This window comes from Epinephelus moara, chromosome 1 (genome assembly GCF_006386435.1).
Source record: "Epinephelus moara isolate mb chromosome 1, YSFRI_EMoa_1.0, whole genome shotgun sequence".
NCBI lineage: Eukaryota > Metazoa > Chordata > Actinopteri > Perciformes > Serranidae > Epinephelus > Epinephelus moara.
The window spans coordinates 12125559-12145279 of record NC_065506.1 but is presented as its reverse complement, the minus strand read 5'-3'; the positions used below and the strand labels follow the sequence as shown (position 1 = coordinate 12145279).

The window sequence follows — 19721 nt, the reverse complement described above, 5'->3', positions numbered from 1 at the left end:
ACCAAACTAATGGAGAGACACTAAAGTAAAGATGGTAAAAAGGCCGTTATCCTTTTCTCATATTCTGAGCGAAAAACCTTAACTTCAGTGGCAATGAGGCTTCAGAATCCTCTCCAAACACTAAAGAAGTAAAAGTTTGAAGTGGATGGAGAAATACTGAATCCCTTATTAAACTTTACTCATTTTCTTGGCCCAAAGTAGTCTTATTTAAATACATTGACTCAAAAAACACTGGAATCAACCCAATTAATACCCAGTTTTTAAAAATGTCAAATGTGAACTTCACCAGTAGAAATAAAGGTGCACCAAAGCAACCTTAATGTGGACTATAAAACCTACTCTATGCGATATAGCACAAAGGAGTTCATTCTACAGACAGGTAGCTCCCTGCTTGTTGGTGCGGAGGAGAATTCCACTGTTAAAGGTTTTCATTTAATGCTCAGCAAGTTCAACCACAAGAGATCAAAGCTCACCAGAGCAGGGCGGTCCAGGCTTCCCCTCTTTACACTGTAATTATGTTAATTGTTACGAACCACCACCTCCATACATTAGCCACTACTCCTCTGGGCGAGCTGATCAGGGCCAACGTGCAGCTGCACGGATACAGAAAAAATGCTGAAAATAGCAGGATATTGCACTCAAACAAGAAAGCTGGAACCCTCTGTTTCGAGTGTGCGCCCAGCCTGTACAGTACAGTAACATGGTTGTGAGTTTACAGCTCTACCATCTAAACAAGCAATAAGACAAACAAAAGGAAAAAAAAATGCAAACTGACAGCTGGAAGTTGATAAATGTCTGGAGGAGAGCAGATTAGACTTTGAAAAGAACAAAAGCAAACAGCAGTGTGACCCTAGATGCAGAGAGCTAACAGCATGATGTTTCCTTGAAGCTGGCTAACGATCCACCCCACTACTCCAGAGGAGAGGTAATGATCACCACCAGAGGCTGTTTTTCTGGGAAATGTACACACAGGTGCTTTGGCTGAGGAGCCGTGGATCACAGGCAACGATAAGCTATATACCGCATTGTTGCTCGCGCGCTTTGATCTCAGCTTGAATGCACCGCTTCCTCTCCTTATACTGTTGTTGGGAATTATTGGAGGTTTTTAAATCCTGCGTGTTTAATAAATCGCCTTATTTACCACAGTGCTACTGATCTCGGGTGTGACTGTATGTTGTATTTCCTGTGATGCCTGGCTTTGTGGTAATTCAGCTGAAGGATGTGTAGTTAGCTGCTCTGGGTGCTCCGCTTGTCACATTGTTAGTCACTTGTACTATAATACAGTACAGCCAGATGTTAATGAATATTAATAAGGAAAATATATTTGCGAATCTATGACTAGTAATAAGCTTGCTTTATTTTTAAATTAATGATGGAGCATATCATTAGGCAGCTATACTATTATGTGGGGTTTGATTAGAAAAGTACCTGTTCAGGACAGCAACACTCACTGTGTGGGAGCCAAGGTCAATGGCATGTCCAGTGATATTTTCTGACTTTGGAAGTGACTTTCCCTTTAATTTTCTCAGACGCTGTACAGTAATCTTGTTTTAAATTTTATACAGTTATTGTCAGTGTCATTTTGAGCAGGATTCCTTTGGGATTCTCAGCAAACCTCTTCAGAAAGTATTTCACCAATATAAAGAGGGTCCTCACATAAAACTGGGCTGTCTATGCAGTAGAAAGAAGCAAATACTTTTGATATTGGTATTATTTGACCAGAGAAAAAAGACTGTGGCATTCACATTTGCTGGAGAAGTAGAATACCTACAACTAAGAGATACCGCACCAGACCAAAAACTATTGCCGCTGGTGGGTGAGACAATATGAATCCGTCCGTCTGACACAATGTTGGCTGGCTGGCAACAAGTGATCTCATATTACAGTTAAGCAGTAAACTAGAACATGCTTCTGATAACATTTGAGGTGAGAAATACTGTAAAACTTCAATTAAAAGCCTAGTCCCAACTAAACGTCCAGTCCCTTTTACCAACCCAATGTAGCTACACAATTTGACAAATAAAGGCCTGTCTCAATAAGAGGCCTGGTCTAGTTTCCAAGCAGGTATTTTTTATAGAAGTTATTTGGATGTAGTATAACGCAGGTTGTTGGCTACCCACTTGAACTAACTTTAGTGAGCTGTTAAAATTACACATACAAATTCAAACGTTTAAACTTTGGTTTAGTTTGGTTAAATTCTCCAGAATTCAGTTGTTTAGTTCATTTTACTGAACCCATGAGCACCAGAGAAGACCGTAATTCATTCAGATTTACCAGCATGATGAAAAACAAGTGGTGACTCCCTGCCTCTGAAGCTGTCATAAAGTCAGAATATGTGTCTGTTCCTTGATTGCCCAGTAAGTTATTCATATTCCTTTAGTTGTAAGGGTCCACTGATGAAAAGAATCAAAAGGTTTTTTCATAAAAATTAATCCAAGTTGTGAATATTGTTTTAACAGGATAAAGTAGTGTTGGGTCAGTATGTTGGGTGCTGTAATCCTGAAGTGCTGTAAAAGGAGTGTCATAATGTTCTCACTCTGATGCCTTGTCTGTTGGAACTAGAGCAAATAAATGTTTTGTATTTGATATGTTATTCAAAGCCTAATTTTTATACAAGTGATATAACAGTTCTGCGAATGTGTCCCATAGACACTTGACCCAAAAAACGGCCTGTTGTTTTCAATAAGTTAAGCAAAATAGCCCGGGCTACTTACTGAAGTTTTACGGTATGCAACTCAGTAACAGAATCTTAGTTTTACCATTTGATCTCAGTTTTTTTGGCCTCCACTTTTACTGTGCAGAAAACAAATTAAATTGTTGTTTTTGTGTGCTAGGACGAGTGGCTGTCATGCACCTATATTCTGCTGAAGTGCACACAGCTTCTGTAATGACATGATTTGTATGGGAACATTTGCATTTTGCTTAAGAATTAAGCTGTTGGTTTTGTTATTAACTCTCACCCCCAAATGCAGACTGTAGGAAGTCTACATTTGGTATGAATATATTAAAATACGGCTATCCATGGAGGAGGGAGGGTTAAACATTTAACCACAGTCACTCAGGGAGGCTTCAAGGAAAACTATTTGTAATATTTGGGAAATGTCAAGATAATAAATGAATAGATGAATAAAAAAAGTAATTACAAAACAAAACAAAACAACCAAAAAACATAGTCACCCCAGCCACCCAAACCACCCCCTCTCTTCTGATAAAAAACATAGCAGCTCTGCACTCTTTTTTTGGTTTGGACAAATTCACACTGCAGCAGCTCCAGCCAAACTTGCATTAGCATTATGTTTGCCAAACTCCTCAGTCATTTTCTCCTGTTAAAAAATATACTGGTACACCTAAATGGAAAATTAGCAGTAAGTACATTATCCCTGCAATACACTAACAATTTCCCTGTCTTCTAAATGGATCAGCTCTAATGGATGTTGACTTTCTGCTATGTAGCTTTAGCCTCAGCCTTTTAGCATTAAACCATGTATGCAGCCATCATGTGGACATTTAAGACCGTTTTACAGGCTTGTTGTTTGATCAAATCTGCGAGCGACAGTCATCATTTCAGCTGTCAAATTCCACGCTCTTTGTCTAGAAATGAGAAGCCTGCTTTTGTTTGTGTTTGCGTCAAATCAAAAGCCCATTGTCGCAGAAATCACTGTGAATTTTGGAGGGTAACTGCCACTGTTATCACTGTAAACTGTACACTGTGCTGTACCCCAGGAAAGATTGACAGGCGTAGCAACAGTAACTAAGGGCGGTGCCTACTGAACAGTCAGTCCTTTCTCCTCGATGGTATACTGATTTATATTTTGTTGCATGTTTTTTAATCATATCACTCTATTTTTTTTTTGTCTTCATCTTTGATGCAAAGCACTCATTGCTGTTGTGTCTCTGCACTGCAATTCCCGTAGATCACTTGTCAATCAAACAGTGGCCAGTACTGTCATTATTATTATAGTGTGGAAAAGAGATAATCTAGCTGTCATGCCATCAGATTGGCTTTTAGAGTCTTGAAGCAGTTGATTGACAGTCGGACATCTATTCATAAGCAATAGGCCGAATAGACAGATGTAGCCATGAACTGGTCTCATTTTTTTTTTACTGCATGTTTGCATATCGCTGCTGCACAGTTGCTCTTACGCCACCAGAAATGTCAAATTATGCTCAGTTTTCATCGTACAGCAGGGGTTGGAGAGATTACAGTTGTGAGAAAGAATAGTATAAATCAATCAGTGGGAATAAATGCAGAAAAAGCAGAGAGTTGACTCAACCGATGTCAAATTTAATACTCTTCTCTTCACTGAGAGCTTTTACAACATAAGCAGTTTCCCCTGATCCTGCTAAATTTGCTAAACAGTTGCTTTTACCACCCCGTAATAAGTGTGTATCATTGCTTCACCACACTCCTGGCTGTCCCTGGACCCGCTCCATCATTCTCACGCTGTATCTTCCGCTTGTGTCATGGATAAAGCAGTATGCTGCAAATAAATAAATCACCGTTTTGTCCCATCATTGCTTTTCTGTAAGGTTGCAGCCATTTGGCCAGTCAGCGTCCCTGCAGGCTCTCTCGCTGCCTGACTTTTATTTTCAAACCTCTACGGCTTTATTTGTCTGAGGAGCCAGACCTGAATTTGGCTTATCGACAACACCACCTGCACTGCAATCATGTAGAGGAGAGGGGACTCCCGAGTCAGGTCAGGGAAGGCTCTAGGTAGGAAAAATGGACAAAGTGAGCGGGAGCTTCAGGCAATTTCTTCTTCAGAGGCAAAGATTTTAGCACAGAGATACTTTTGGTGGGGATTTTTAGACGATTGATGTTTTTAGAGCTCCTTTATGTGTGTATTCATAGTGTGTATCCAGGATGGATGATATATGTGCTACCCATTTATAATCTGACACATATGGTGTCATTTTTTTAAGGGAGAGTTGTTACTTTACAGCTTTTTACAAGATCAATTCCATTCCAGTGTATATTTTGTTGTATTAAAGGAACAGTTCACCCCAAAATCAAAAATACATATTTTTTCCTCTTGCCTCTGATGCAATTTATCAATCTAGATTGTTTTGATGTGAGCTACTGAGTGTTGTAGAGATGGTCGCCTTCAGTCAAATATTACACATACATTTGAAAAACTCAACAGCAATGTCTCTTTCCAGAAATCATGACCTGGTTACTCAAGATAATCCACAGACCTTGTTGTGAGCAGTTTAACGTAGGAACTATTTTATTTCTACTGAACTACACCCACTGACTGTATCACTGTGCAGAAGGACATGTGCATCTACTGCTAGCTCAACTAGAACCACTGAGCTTGCTAATGTTGCAGCTCAGCCGAGGAAGACGCCATCAGTGTTTACATCTCGCGCTGTCATGAGCACTAACCTCTCGTGTATGAGTAGATGCATAAATTTTTTTGCCGCTTTGAGCACCACATGTTGACTGCCTTGTAGTTCCATTACACTGAAAGGACGGCAGACATCTCTACAGTCGATATCTCCAACATTCGGCAACTCGCACCAAAACAATGTAGATTGACAAACAGCACTACAGGTGAGAGGAAACAAATATATTTTTAATTTTGGAGTGAACTGTTCATTAAAGTTACACATAACTTTTAAAATAAAATACAAACCAGCTGACTGTATTTCAATCGATCATCCTTTATTTGCCTGTTGCACCCAGTGGGGCAAAAAGTAGCTCTCACAGAGACTAAACACAGGCTGCTCTGCTGCCATACAGCAGGTAAAGGTTCCACTTCAACAGAGGCACAGCGCAATGAGGCGCAACTATTGTTTTTTGTTTTTTTTTATTAGTGCCTGTTTGGGAATTGTGTGGTTTTAATCAAGCCTTGTCTGAGTAGAAGCATGAAGTGGTGCACTGGTGGTTTTGTTATTGCAGTTCAGGCGAGGAAGTTTAATTTCAGCGTCCAGCTTTTGTCCATTAACACATGCGTGAGGAAATATGACAAATACACAGAGCGATGCTTGTATCTTTAGTTACATGTACAGGATTCACATAATTGTATGTAGAGTGACTAAAAACACTCAACAGCAGTTCTATCAAAAGTGGAGAGTAAAGGATCAAGGACACGTCCTCTGCGCGTTCAAACATTCTTCAAAATATTTTTTTTTATGTTACAAAGACATAGACTGAGCTGGGTTGGAAAAGAGGGTGATTCTTAACCAAAATGCCATCCTCTGCTGCTTATGCATGATTGAGGGCCCCTCTTTTCAGCTGATTAGATCCCAGTTGCCACCATAGAGTAACAAAATGGACTGTTTTATGCAAGTGAAATGGTTTATCATGGTGAGCTGATATTTGACTGATGATCTTTATTTTAGTAAATAAAACTCATTAACAACAATAAAAAAAAATAATGGAGAATATGTTATTGAACAAGCACTTACTGCTGTTAACTGCACTCAACCTGCTGTAAACTCTCTTCATACTACATTAGAACAACATGGTGTCAAGGTATATTGCCCTTAAAAGGAAAGGCCTTGTGTTTGCATCTGTATTTGTGGCTGCTTTCAGAAAAATAGTGTGGGATGCCCCGGTAGCTCTTCGTATAGAGTGCTTACCATTAAAGAAGTATTTCAAATAGTGCGAGTTTAAGTAGTTTTACCATTTAATCAGAGAATGGTTTGAGTTTGAGTTAGAGGGTTGGCTTTCTTTCTCGATCTGCTTTTATACTTTCTCCAAATGCCAAGGCACAATCTGTAGTTCCAGCAACGGCCTTACAGCCAGTGAAAAAAAACATGGTGGCATATGAGCAGGGAGATCTGGGCACTGGAAAGACATCACATAACATGTTTAATTTACACATACTACCCACATTCCTATAAAGCTGGTTGAAAATCCGTTGAGTATCTCTTTAAGGTTGAGTCCTCAGTTCAAGTCCGGCCAAGCCCCCTTGCCCCACGTCATTTTCTCTTTCACCCTAGCCCTTCCTGCCTCTCTCTCTCACTCTATCAAAAAAAAAGGAGAAATGCCTAAAAATCTAGAAAAGAACGAAAGGAAAACAGCTTTTAAAAGTTAAGGGGTTCTTCATTTACCCCACATAGTTTCATGGATTCTGCAGCATGGGTTTTAAGCTGGTGATCTCTGTGGCGTCTAGGCCACCACTGCCCCCCAATCTAGGCTCTTCTACTACATTTAACATTTTAATACTCACTTTCCCTCTTGCAAGTCACTCTTTGATGTTTTTGAAGAGTCTGTGTAAATGTCATGTAATTTCAGCAAGATTTTGCCCTGAGTGCAATTGGACCCCAATAAAATGAAGGTTAAAATTTAGTAATTTACCTGTCATGCAACCCTTGGAAATGTAATGTTTAATTCATCCTAATACACTGGCAGTCATATCAGAAGATTACAGGTTTGATCTATTCACATTTCATCCATATTCAAAGAAAAATTCATTTTGCTCTGAGAGGCGTAAATGTTTGACTTTGCGTCGGCCCCTGCTTCCCAGAGAGCTGGGATTAAAGGAGTGCTAACAGAATAAAGGGATTCGGGATGCACATTGCCTCAGGCAGATCGCTTCAGTTGCTAAAGACGGGGAATATTTTCTTCTTTTTGTGGACCAGACAGAATGAGCTTCCTCAAAGATGCTGGTATCGGTGACTGCCGTTAACTCCACTTCAAATAATCTCCAATAATATCACCCCGGATGCCACAGCGGCAGATTTAGCATTTTAGTCGCCCCGTTCCCCCTGCTGCTGTTCTCTGGCTTGTGATTGGCTGGGCCAGTGCACCACACTGCAGTAGCTCTGGTCCTTTGGCTAAAGGGCACACAAACAAAGAGGCAGAGCCGATTATCTGTGTCTCATCCAGAGGCAGCACACAGCAGACGTCTATTGTAGAGCTTCAATGTGATGTTGGGGCCTTTTCACAGGAGTCACAAAAGACTTGAGATTATTGAGATTTCACTGATAGTATTGTCATTGTCACTGATATTAAGATATTGCAGGGAGTGTGAAATATCTGTGCAACCAACCTGCGAAACAAAGCAACTGTTTTTCTGTTACACCTCACAAGGTTTGATAGGGAGTGCCTGATAAGGGAAAAACTGACTTAATGTACATTGACTGATGGTAAGTACTTCTCCCTCTTTTCCTCTCTTCCCAAGGCTGGTTTTAATTGTGGAATCCGGTGTAGCTTTCTATGGTTTTGAGAAGCTGTTTCACATCATAGCTGTAGAGTTTTTTTGAGGAGACACAAGGGACACGTCTCCCTAATATTTAGAACATATGCATTTATTCTGCTGAAATAGCAGAGGACTTCTGTTTTGACAAAACTAAAGATAATTCCACAAACTGGTGCATACATTTACCAGAAAGCAGGACATTAAGTGCCCGATGCTCAAGTTTCCTTGGGAAGGACCCCCACAACCTCACACTTCATATGAGTCCCCCCAAATGTCGAAAGCATGCTTACGCCCCTGGACCACATAGTGGGTCAGCACTGGACTACACACCCAGTGGCTGTTTGAGGTTAACAAAGAAGTCTTGACTTCATGTTACGGTAGCTGAATTAACGATTCTTTAACGGTTACATGCCTCTTTTTATTGGGTAAGGCATGTTTTACACCAAATTGATTATGCGTGAAGTAACATTTAAAAGCGTTTAATTCCACGCTCGGTCAATTACAACTCCTTGATGAAAGAACACATTGTTTCAGGGTGATTTGGGCATCAGTATTTTTATTTATTTATTACCTTTTTGATGAGCATGTTTGATATGTACAAATTACCTCTTTTCTTAATAGTGTCCACTCTATTTCCTCACTTGTTTCTATTTCTTTTCTTTCACATTTTTCACAACAAGTTGTGAAAGCAAGAGTAGCAGAGCAATAAAACAATGGACCTTTATAAAATATATCATTAACAAATCCATACAAACGTTGGTATTTTAATGCGTTTGAAGGGCTTACAGTGTAATTCCAGGCTTAAAAAAAATGACTCCTGCATTTCCTGTTCATTGCAGGTCACTGTCACCGTGTTGCAGCTTTGAAATTGGTACTCTTTCATTGTTAAAAACATGAAATACAATTACAATAGCCAATAGCCTAGAGTGACTGAGATAACACGGTGTAGCGACAGCGTCATGGCAAAGGGCCATGCTCTCCTTTCGTCACATAAAACGGAAATTATTTCAGCTGGTTTGATCTTCCTCTATTTACATAATATCAGTGCGGTTCAGCAGCATGGGTGGGCACTTATCATTGATACCGCATTGTGTATTATTCTAATAATTAAAGGCAATAGGCGCCCGGTGAGCGCGCTTCATTTGGCACGATTGAATGATTGGCACTCACCAAGCTAATATGGTTTGGGCGAGCAAATAGACACAGTGAAGAGAGTAATGATGTCAGGGCCACGTCGCAGACTCTGCCCATGATAGAGTGACTCATTTCCTTTTAGCGAGGCCTGATTCCACATGGCTTCCCTCTTGCACAACGCCTCGGCCCACGTCTGTGCCGCCACGCCACTCCAACTGACACCTCTTAACCAAACACACCAAATGGAATAGACATAAACCCTCACTCCTCATCAGCATTCACTGGGGAAACACGGGCATCACCCCGGCCCTGATTTTTATGTAGAACAACAAGGACACCATTTGTACCCATCTAAAACGGTTGCTTAAGAAGAAATGGGAATGCACATCAGAGCAAGTTGTGCTCTTTGAGCTGTGGCAGTGATTCGGTTAAGGACAGATCTTCGCTAGTTATTTTTAGTTTGTTGCATGTGATGTCTGTCGAGGAATAGAAGGTCATTTAACTGCTGAACTCTACTACTGTACTCCTCAGTGTCCCTGTGGACAAAACAGCCCCAATCTTGTTTTTCTTGTATAAAAGTATGAAGTTAAAGCTACTTTATATGATATATATTTAGTGGTGAAAGTGTAACTGAAACATATGATCGGCATGTAAAATAGGATACATCATTATAAATCAAACTACTCAACTGTATAAAAACTGAATGAAAATACTCCAACCAGCTACAACATCAAAATACGGCCAACACATCAAAGAGGAACCACCTAAATTAAGAATTCATCATGTTCATCAATTCATCATCAATATGTTGTTTCCATGGCCTTGGAAAGGTCAATCAATATTAGTGAACATGAGCTACTCTCTCTTGAAGCCAGAGACCAGGAAAGTAAATCCCAAAGTTGTGATGTATAAAAACTGGAGCTGCTGCATATACAATGAATGGAAGCCTGATTTTGTTACAGAATTGTGTTATTATTTTTTTTTGTTTGTTTTTTAAATGCCCAAATGAGCTCGTTCTAAAACAGAAAATGTCCCCATATACGCAGTACATTCTCCTGGGTGCTCTCAGTGTCATCTATAACATCTTTCCCAATGCACTGTCATCCAGACTTTAAACCCTACGACATCACAAATTTACATTTCAGCACCCTGGTTTTTGGGAGAGAGTTGTGCATGTTTGCTAATATTTATGGACCATCTTAGATCATAGGCATAAGATGTATGAATTTTGAAAGTGGGTGCAGTTTCCCACTGATAGATAATCCAATAAAAAATGTTATTATTTATATTACCCTGAACAAAATCTGCTCCATCAGGATTAGATTTGATAGGCAGTAAAACAAACAACCCACCATCCGATTCTGATTCAAGTGCTGCTAAATCCTGATTGGTGCAAGGAAGTAGGTGACATCACTTTTTTCTAACTGGACCCCACCCACTTCTAATCAGTAAGTTGAGCACAGAGGAAAACAGAAATACTGAAATCTCTTATGTGAGATAAATAAATCTGTTGCAACTTTGGCGAAGAGCAGTGTGCTCATGCTTGGCTGTAGGTTTCATTTCAACACATTATTTTATTGTAGGGGGGTTCAGGGCAAATGCACATGTTATAAATATTAAGAGGGATGTGACCCCTGCTCACTAATCTATATCTATGTAGAATTCAGAAAGTAGGATTCAGAAAGATTCATTTTACTTGTAATGGAGCATTTTTACACTGTGATACTTATGTGTTATTGTGAAATACAAGATCTTTTCCACCACAAATACAGTGTATTACATAATATGCCGTACATATAGAAGCACAGGATACAAATCTTAGACACTGCAGGAGCAGCAGCAGTGGGAGAAGCTAAAGGCCAAACTCACTTCTACAATAGCAGAATTGGACAGCTGGTAAGACAACAAGAGTACAGAACTTCTACAATCCAGTGAAGAATGAAATTCACAACTCAATAACAGGCACAATGAGGGATTCAGAGACCCATCTGCCTCTGATGAGGGCCCATAGTGAGATGACACTTGTGTAGCACTAGTATGGGGTCCGCTGCGAATTGCATCCTACACAAGAAGACGGATAAGAATGAGTGTTCTGTAATATCGGCAGGTCCTGCGTGTGCGAGGGATAAGTTTCCCTCAGGATGACAGCATAAGCTAAATGCCAAAAATGCAAACGTATACTGTCAATGTAAGCAGGGCTATCCCTCTGCCCTGCTGCCTGGAGTGTACAGCAGCAGGACTACCCCAGATCAGCATTGTGCCGTGCTCTCAGAGGACCTGCCCTGCTTCTACCTCTGAAAATAGCACAATAAGGAGGCCTGCTTGAAATAGTTTCATATCACATCCTGCTATACCTCAGCTTTATGTACCAGGAGGCACTGGAAGCAGCGCTCAAAGCATAGTGAAGGTTCAAATGATGGACAGTGCTGACAGGCGTAATGATGTGTAAATTACAAGCGGGTCGACATCGCAATGTTCTCCTTGGTGGTGAAAGAGCAAACTCATTTCATAAACACAACGATCACTAAAATATTCATAACAAACAAGAAAATGGGGTTAGACTCCCTCCTCCTACCAGACCATTACATTCCCTTTGTGCGCCTTAATTAAGTCAACAAATGACTTATAAGATCACAGTGCCACTATACTGCCTATAGGTTCAGTCTTTTACATGTGCCGAGACAAATTAGAGGTTCTGTACAACAAAGACAGGAATTATAATGGCATGCAGTGAAAACAATTTGTATTGAGGCAGATAGTGCGCAGGGAGCGATGATAAATTGCTCTAATAAAATACAAACAAAAGCCAACAAGAGAGATCAGACGGGGGAAGAAGACTTACAGTTCCGAGACTTGGAGGTGCTGGAAGAGCTGCCATGACAGAGTGGTGAGAGGATTCTTTGACAAGTTTCTGTGGAAGAAAGAAGAAACAAAGCGGAAGTTAAATAGATTTATTTTATATGAATTATTTTATGTCTCTTGCTTGATGTTAATTCTGTTCTGTTTTGTACCGTTTGCTCTCTTTTTCAGTTTTGACGTCCTGGGGATTCAGAAACCCAATTAGCAAATCTTTCTGTGGGTCATTTTGCCATTTCCTCTCTAGCTTTTGAAGCGAAATGAATTTTTCACTCTCTCTGGGAAACATCAATGTGTACTTATATCTACAGTACTCTGGTGTGTAGCTGTAAGTAAAATAGACTAAAGTCCAGTAAAATAAAATAGATTCAGCTTTACTTGAATAGAATAAAGTAAGTAAAATAAGCAAAGAGGGAGCTGGATATACAGGCCTGCATTAATGGCTGAAAATAAGGCAAAGTACTATTGACAAAGAAAGGGAAACAGGCCTGGCTGTGAGGAGCTTCAGGGCTCAGCCAACTCAATAAAAGAAAGTTGACCGCTTTCAAGTCAAATAATTCAATTGACTTAAGAAACCCCTCTGGCTCAGGAAGCCATTAAATTCAATAGCAAATAGCCAGAGACCTACAAGTGATTTGACCAGAACCTTGAATTTATTTAAATATGAACATCAGGCATCTGTTTGTACAGTTATCAAGACATACAGCATCTCCATAAGAGCTTTGACGCAGCAGTTAGTGATAAAGTACACTATCAGATCCCATTATCAGTTCATGGATTACATCAGGAGAGGGAAAACGACAGAGTGATGTTACTATCTGTTCATTTGTTTTCTTTGATGTGTGTGGCCATGGTTTTGCCTGAACACTCGCCTGATGACTCACATGCTTTGCACATTATTGTGACTTTGAACACGACACCTGACATCACAGCTCACAGAGTCTATAGTGCAGAGCGTAGTCATCTATTCAGCCACTAACTGAAGTGACACATATATAGCATATAGCGATAGGAGACACTAAGGCATTTCAAACACCAATAAAATGTAGCCATGACAATCACAATACATGTCAGAATATAGCAGTTTAAACATTATAGGTGACTCAGAGTTTCACACTATAACATATTATGTGTACAAAAATGGTTTTAAGGCTGTAGTAGAGGTAAAACTAATGCATAAGACAAAAAAAAACAACAAAACGATTTTCAAATAAATCTTATAAACAATATGAAATTAATTTGAAAAATAATACAAATACCAGTCTGGATCAATATATAGCAGTACATGAGCAAGCAGCAGTAAATATTTATAGCATTTTAAGAATTTCCATTTCAGCACGATGCACACACACACACACACTCTAGGGCAGGTTAATTTGTATGGGAGACCTATTAGATACTCCTGTAACCAGAAGTGTCGCCATGGCAACAGGGAGCTAAGGATGTTGCAGGTCTCTCTTATTTCCTGTGATACCACACATGCAATTACACACATACGCCTGCAGATACACACACACGTAAAGGCAGACACACACACAGGTGAAGCCCACAGAGGTACGTTTGCACAAAGTCATTCACACGCTGGTTAAATATTGTCACCTTGAAATGTTTGCCTGTGCAAATGCACTGCTGCTCTAAAAACAGGGAGTGCGTGTGAGAATATGTGAAGCTGCTGCATGAAATTTCACCTCCCAACGAAAACCTGTGGTCCCACGGGGACTGTATTATACACTGAAAGAATACATTACAGAGGGGGAGAGAGAGAAAAGGTGGGCAGGCAAACAGCAGCTCATTAGGTGATGTAGAGCAGGGCCGCTCAAATCACATACCCCAAAATAGATGCACATTTAGACCACAGATCTCCAAATAGACACACGTCAAATGACAGACTCTGAAATAGATCTCCAAATATACATACATTAGACCCCAGACCTCCGAGCAGACACACACAAACCTTCAAAGAGACACACATCAGACCACAGACCCTCATCTGAAGCTTCTGTTGCTGATGTATCTTATTATAAAACACTCAGTTTCATAAAGAAGTCTTCAAATTGGATCATTTCTAGTGAGCAAATGAAAAAGAATTTAACCCTTTCCCATTTTGCAAGAGACCCCTGGAAACTTTGCAGGTCCCTGGAGCCACCTTAAGGACTCCTGGAAACACCTCAGGGGGCCCTGAAGGTCTCTGGACAGTGGACCAACAGCAGGAGCACAAACAGCACATTAGCAATGCTAGCCTGCAATAGCAAGAACCATAAAGCTAAAGCAGTATTTATTTTGTTGCTTGAAAAAAAAAAATCTTTCACTGTCCAAATTGATGTTGGTTCATTTAAATGCATTTACTTATTCTGACATGTTTTTCACATTCTTCAACCAAAATGTGTAGCATTTCATATTCATTCATATTCATTAGTCTTCCTCTTGTTCGTTCAGTCATTTACTGTTAATACTTTCTATGACATCCATGTCTATAATGCACTATAATCTATTTTGAAGCACTGTATGATTATAGTTATAAGTACTCATAAATATTCATAACAATTTATAACAGTAATCATCGTATTTTATAATGACGTGTAAGGTCAAGTTTCATGCATTCCTACATTACAAGCTGTCAAAAGTCACTATAAGTGGTCATTGTTTGAGCAACACATAAAATGGTGTCCAGTTAATTCATGTGTTTAACAGGTCATTACGGAAATTGAGTCCTGTAAAGTGACACAACTTTTTGATGATGGACAACTAAATGATGGACATTTACATTTGACTAAAGTGGCTCACTCATCACACTAAATTGAATTAAATTATAGATAATATCTGAATCAAGTTCTCCTTTAACTGTAGCTGTACATTTTACTTCAGTGTAAACGTTTGATCACAAAAAGGTGAATTATAAAAAAAACGTCTCAACTTTGAGAGACAGAAAGAGAGAGAGAGAGAACATTCACAGTGAAGTGGCGAAGGGTAGCAGCTCATCATAAGAGTTCATCTTTTTGATCTTTTCTTTTATGTCGATGGTCATCGCTGAGACACATCTGTCGACAAAAGTGGATAGTTTCTCCGCCCTCTCATTCCAGGGAGGTAAGGCCATGAACATTTTCGGAGCTGTCATTTTTGGCTCAGCAATTGCAGACGTCCTGGGGATGGTGCTCTGAACAACACTAATGGAGCTGATGGATTATAATGTATAACTATGAGGATGGTGCAATACACACTAATCCTTGCAAAGAAAAAGCCAATGACTGATCAGCAATTATGAAGTCTTATAATACTTGACTTTATAAGTAGTCTAGGCTAATTATGAAATGCTTCATTATGTGTTTTGATTATTGTTATAAAACATAATGAATATTTATGAGTGCTTATGTTTATACAGTGCTATAAGCAGATGGAGTATGTAAGTAAGATTGTGAGTACGTTTATAAGGCATTATAAACATAGGTAACATAGACACTGTTACCATTGTTCTCATGGACCTGTTTTCTATTTTCTATCCAGCTAACGTTAGCTAGAGCTGCTAGACACAGCAAAGAATACAAAAAATAATGGTGATTTCATGTTAAGTCTCACAAATACATTAAAAACAATAGGCTTATTTCCCAAAATGTCAGAGTTAGATGAAGATACAACTTTAATGGTAAGCTACTGTGAACTGCGAGTTAGCTTAGTTTAGCATAAGCATAAAACCACAACTTGTCATTTCAACACATTCTCATCCAGGTCATGAAAAGCAAGCTTTCTCACACCCCTCGGCATGCAATACTAGTGCCAAAGGGCACCCTTTAGTGTCTTTATGTGCCACGCAGATGTGTCCTGGGTCAAACATGTTGTTACACATGGTTAACATTGTCAAAAACTCGCAGCTAGGTTAAGCCATGAATCTACTTGGTGAGGTTTAAGAAAAACATCATGTTTTGGGTTAAATTAAGTACGTAATGTGACGTAAATATGTCAGGCGAGTGACGTAGTATGTGACAGATGGACATAAGCTATGCTAAAACAGTGTTGAATGATGTAAAGTTACATTAAAACAGCACTGAGTTTTGGTTTCACATAGGACAGAACAACAGTCTCTGTGATGAAAATCTGTGTTTTTTATACCCACCCACCTTCATACTACATCAGTTACGGTCAAACACTGCTGCAAATGAGTTGACACTTAAGTTAGTTCTACTTAAAAGATCACAGTCATAAAAGTGTTAGTACACAAAAGACTTAAAATTAAGTGGCAAATGTAAATGTATTTTACACCTTTTGTCACTGAGTGCACGTAAGAGGAGAGGAGAGGACTGGAGGAGTGTTTCCCGAGCAGAGAGTGAGACCTCCTTCACATCTCTGGCAGGAATTGTTCTGTTTTCAAAGGTCATCCTTCGCATCTCGACAAGAAATGTCAGATAAAATTGGATTGGGGAGGGGGTAAATGAATTAATAAATATATAAACAAATCAGCAAATAAGCCATCAAAGACGACGGAATGCCAAAAGACAGGAGGTGAGGAAGGCCAAGCGCTGTGGAGAGGAGGGGGGCAATGATTATTAAATTTAAAAATTAGCGGTGTAGAAAATTAATCTATTTAGAAGCTAGGCAGCTCCGTTTCAAGGCCTGGAAGGACATATACCGCCCACCCAACAAACACACACATTTATACACACAGACCTCCACCACTTTGACTAAACTGTAAAACAGACACAGCATCAGCATCCAACTGCTTTTCAGTCACTGAGCCACCACAAATCATCTCCAGACAGTGCTCATTTGAATACGGAATTATAATTATGTGATTCACATGAAATTTTCATTAGGTTGGGGTAAAAAAATATGCGTTACGGCGACGGATGTATCTAGGTTTTAATATTGATGACAGCGTCGGCTCCCCAGCCAGAGGGTGACGGAGTGAATGCTAAACTGAACCTGGGTGTTTGCTCCTCTGCAGAGGAGGTGCGACTCCTCCTCCCTCCTTCTTTAATAATTCTGTTTGGCACAGATGCCATTGGGAGGGCTTGGCTACTCGAGAGGGTTGGCTAATTAGTGCAGCATCACTGGTAGCTACTGTCTGAGTGTGGGGGAGCTCTGCAGATTGACATTCAGGACCACGCAGAGGAGAACCAGACAGCCACTGAGCGAGATGTCGCAACGGATCAGCAGTATGGACGTCGTGAAATCTAGTCGTCATCTGTCAGGCTGAGCAGAAGCCGCTAATATTTGCTGCAGCAACATAAACTAATTGCATCCTTTTTTGGAGGGTTCATTTTTCACAGCATTTTGTTTTCTGAAATGTCTCAGAGCCCTTTGTGTTATGAGTAACGCTGACGACTGTAAGCAGCAAAAACACACCTCTTATAATGTGTTGTCTAACTTTAAAATATCAGGGGTGTCAATCTTAAAAGAAACTTGTTTTTCTTCAGTCCTGAAAAGCTGACATTTTTAAGAAGGGAGCATTCTGTGTGCAGCCATGTGCAGTTTATAAAATAATGTTGCATTAATAATATAAAGGTAGGAGTATACTTTGATCTCGGCCATCTCTTGTCTCAAATCGGAAATCAGCAGTACAGTGTGTACAATTCAGAGAATATTGTTTCAGATTACCTAAATGGGTAATTACAGTATCACATAAAACACATCAAATCCAAACCATTTTTAAGACACATTCTGCCTCTCTCTATCTATGACTGATGCAACACAACAGTGATTCAGCCTGCAGTCAAGTTCACATTCAAGCTTTAGTACATCCAAACCAGCCAGAAAAAATCCTTCTTACCTGGAAACTCTCTCCAAGAAGACTGAATGTCAGCATTCAGTTCCAAAGATGCAACATAATATTCTGTATTTATTGTGTTGATCCAGTTCCTAAAACATCAAAGCCACTGCTTATCACCAAAGGTGTTCCCAGAATAAATACTTGCCCTCATTTGCTGAGAATGAACTCATGACAACCCCGAGACTGCCCTATAGCTTAAGGGTCAGATATAAAAACCCCACATTGAAAAATACAAGTATAAGCTACTAATAAGATCTGCACGGGTCTACTCATGCACCACTCCAGCCTTCTGCATCTGTCTGCCTGATAATCCTCAGAACTTATTTCATGCTTTTCATCCCACCCAGTGTAACTATGCATCTCATGGTCCACCAGTCCAATGCACTGTCCCCTCTACAGCTGAGACCTACAGCCTGTATCCCGCCTGAATGCACATAATGATAGAGTCCTGAATGTATGTCGCAGCCTGAAAAAGCTCATTCGAAATATCTTCTTAGTTCACCTTCTCGGCTCTGTGGAGATATTATCTGGGGACTGACATGACTCAGATCTCACCAGAATGCAATTCACATTTAAATGTAAATTACTGAGGGGAAAAAAACATGAAATACATATCATGTAAACCCTAAAATATGCCTCATCGAATCTATTTAAAACACCTTGACAGCTCTACTATACCTTCTAACATCTCCCTTCCTGCAGTTTTTATCTCTTCAGATCAATTTGCTGGGCTTCCAACACCAACACCTCATGTGTTGATGCTTTTAGTATTATTGAGTGTTGCTGTGATCTCATATAAAATATGTCTCTCCAAGTTCTCCAAGTTCTCACCCTGTTGCTGCATAGATTCTTTGAGAGCTCCTTCAAAGAGTCTTTTCAACCAAATCTGTTGTACAATCACTGCAAAATATTTGGTAAATTCCTTGATGTAAGTGTCTCTTACTGAACTGTGGTATAAACATACGGCTAAGGTAAGAAATAAATGGATGTAATACTTATTCATATAAAACTAAATGCTAGCTGTAAAGAGACACTAAAACAGATAACTGGTTTCTATGCCCACACACCACCATGACCTTCACAGATTTACTTTTAACTGAGCTGTAAGAATGTCCTACTGCTTCCTGAATTTGCAATGAGCAGTGTTGGGTAAGGGTTACTTTAAAAGTAATCAAAGTACGTTACTGCCTTACTTTTTTTTAAAAAGTAACCAGTTACTTTACTGCGTTACTCCCTGAGAAAAGTAACTCAATTACTTTAAAAGCACTTCCAACATTACTCCCTGAGAAAAGTAACTCAAGCACTTTATTTTTGAGTATTCTACATTTCCTATTGGGCAATGGACCACAGGGCGCTAAGCCTACATTTTTTTGTCTCCAAAATTAAAGTTATGGACCACTTGCCCTTCACTGAGATCCAATTCTCCCATCACAGCCGTCACTTTGACCAGTAGAAACACAGAACGATCTGCTGCCGTAGACAACTGTATGACAACAACACCCCAGCGTTTTTAATATTTCCTCTAGGGATGTTACCACACAGAGTAAAAGGGGGAAATGATGGTGTGAAACAGCAGAGGCACTTTGTCAACCCGCTGAGTTAACGTTACTGTCATTAGCATCAAGCTAGCAAACAATGGTACATCCTCACGGTCGGACATAAAGTAATAACATTAACAAATAGCGGCGGGGCTTTTACTCACCACAACTGCAGAGGCTCCCAGCTTCATTTGAAACAAACTACATTATAGACGGTCCGTTATTTATTAATCCCTCTGTGTGTTTATATATTTACTTTTTATCCGCTCCGTTGTCTTTGTA

The 19721-nt window shown here is 39.7% G+C and overlaps 2 protein-coding genes across 6 annotated transcripts in view; one reads left to right on the top strand and one right to left on the bottom strand.

Annotated features, from left to right (window-relative positions):
• The window catches only part of LOC126393013 (uncharacterized), a 299507-nt gene that overhangs the window by 33078 nt on the left and 246708 nt on the right, over positions 1–19721 (top strand). The gene's annotated exons all lie outside the window — the stretch shown is intronic.
• The window catches only part of ntrk3b (neurotrophic tyrosine kinase, receptor, type 3b), a 256863-nt gene that overhangs the window by 140603 nt on the left and 96539 nt on the right, over positions 1–19721 (bottom strand). For all 5 annotated transcript variants that reach the window (XM_050048751.1, XM_050048777.1, XM_050048759.1 and 2 more), the window contains exon 4: positions 12127–12195. In XM_050048751.1, the coding sequence (XP_049904708.1) occupies positions 12127–12195 (69 nt within the window). The remainder of the gene's footprint in view (positions 1–12126; positions 12196–19721) is intronic.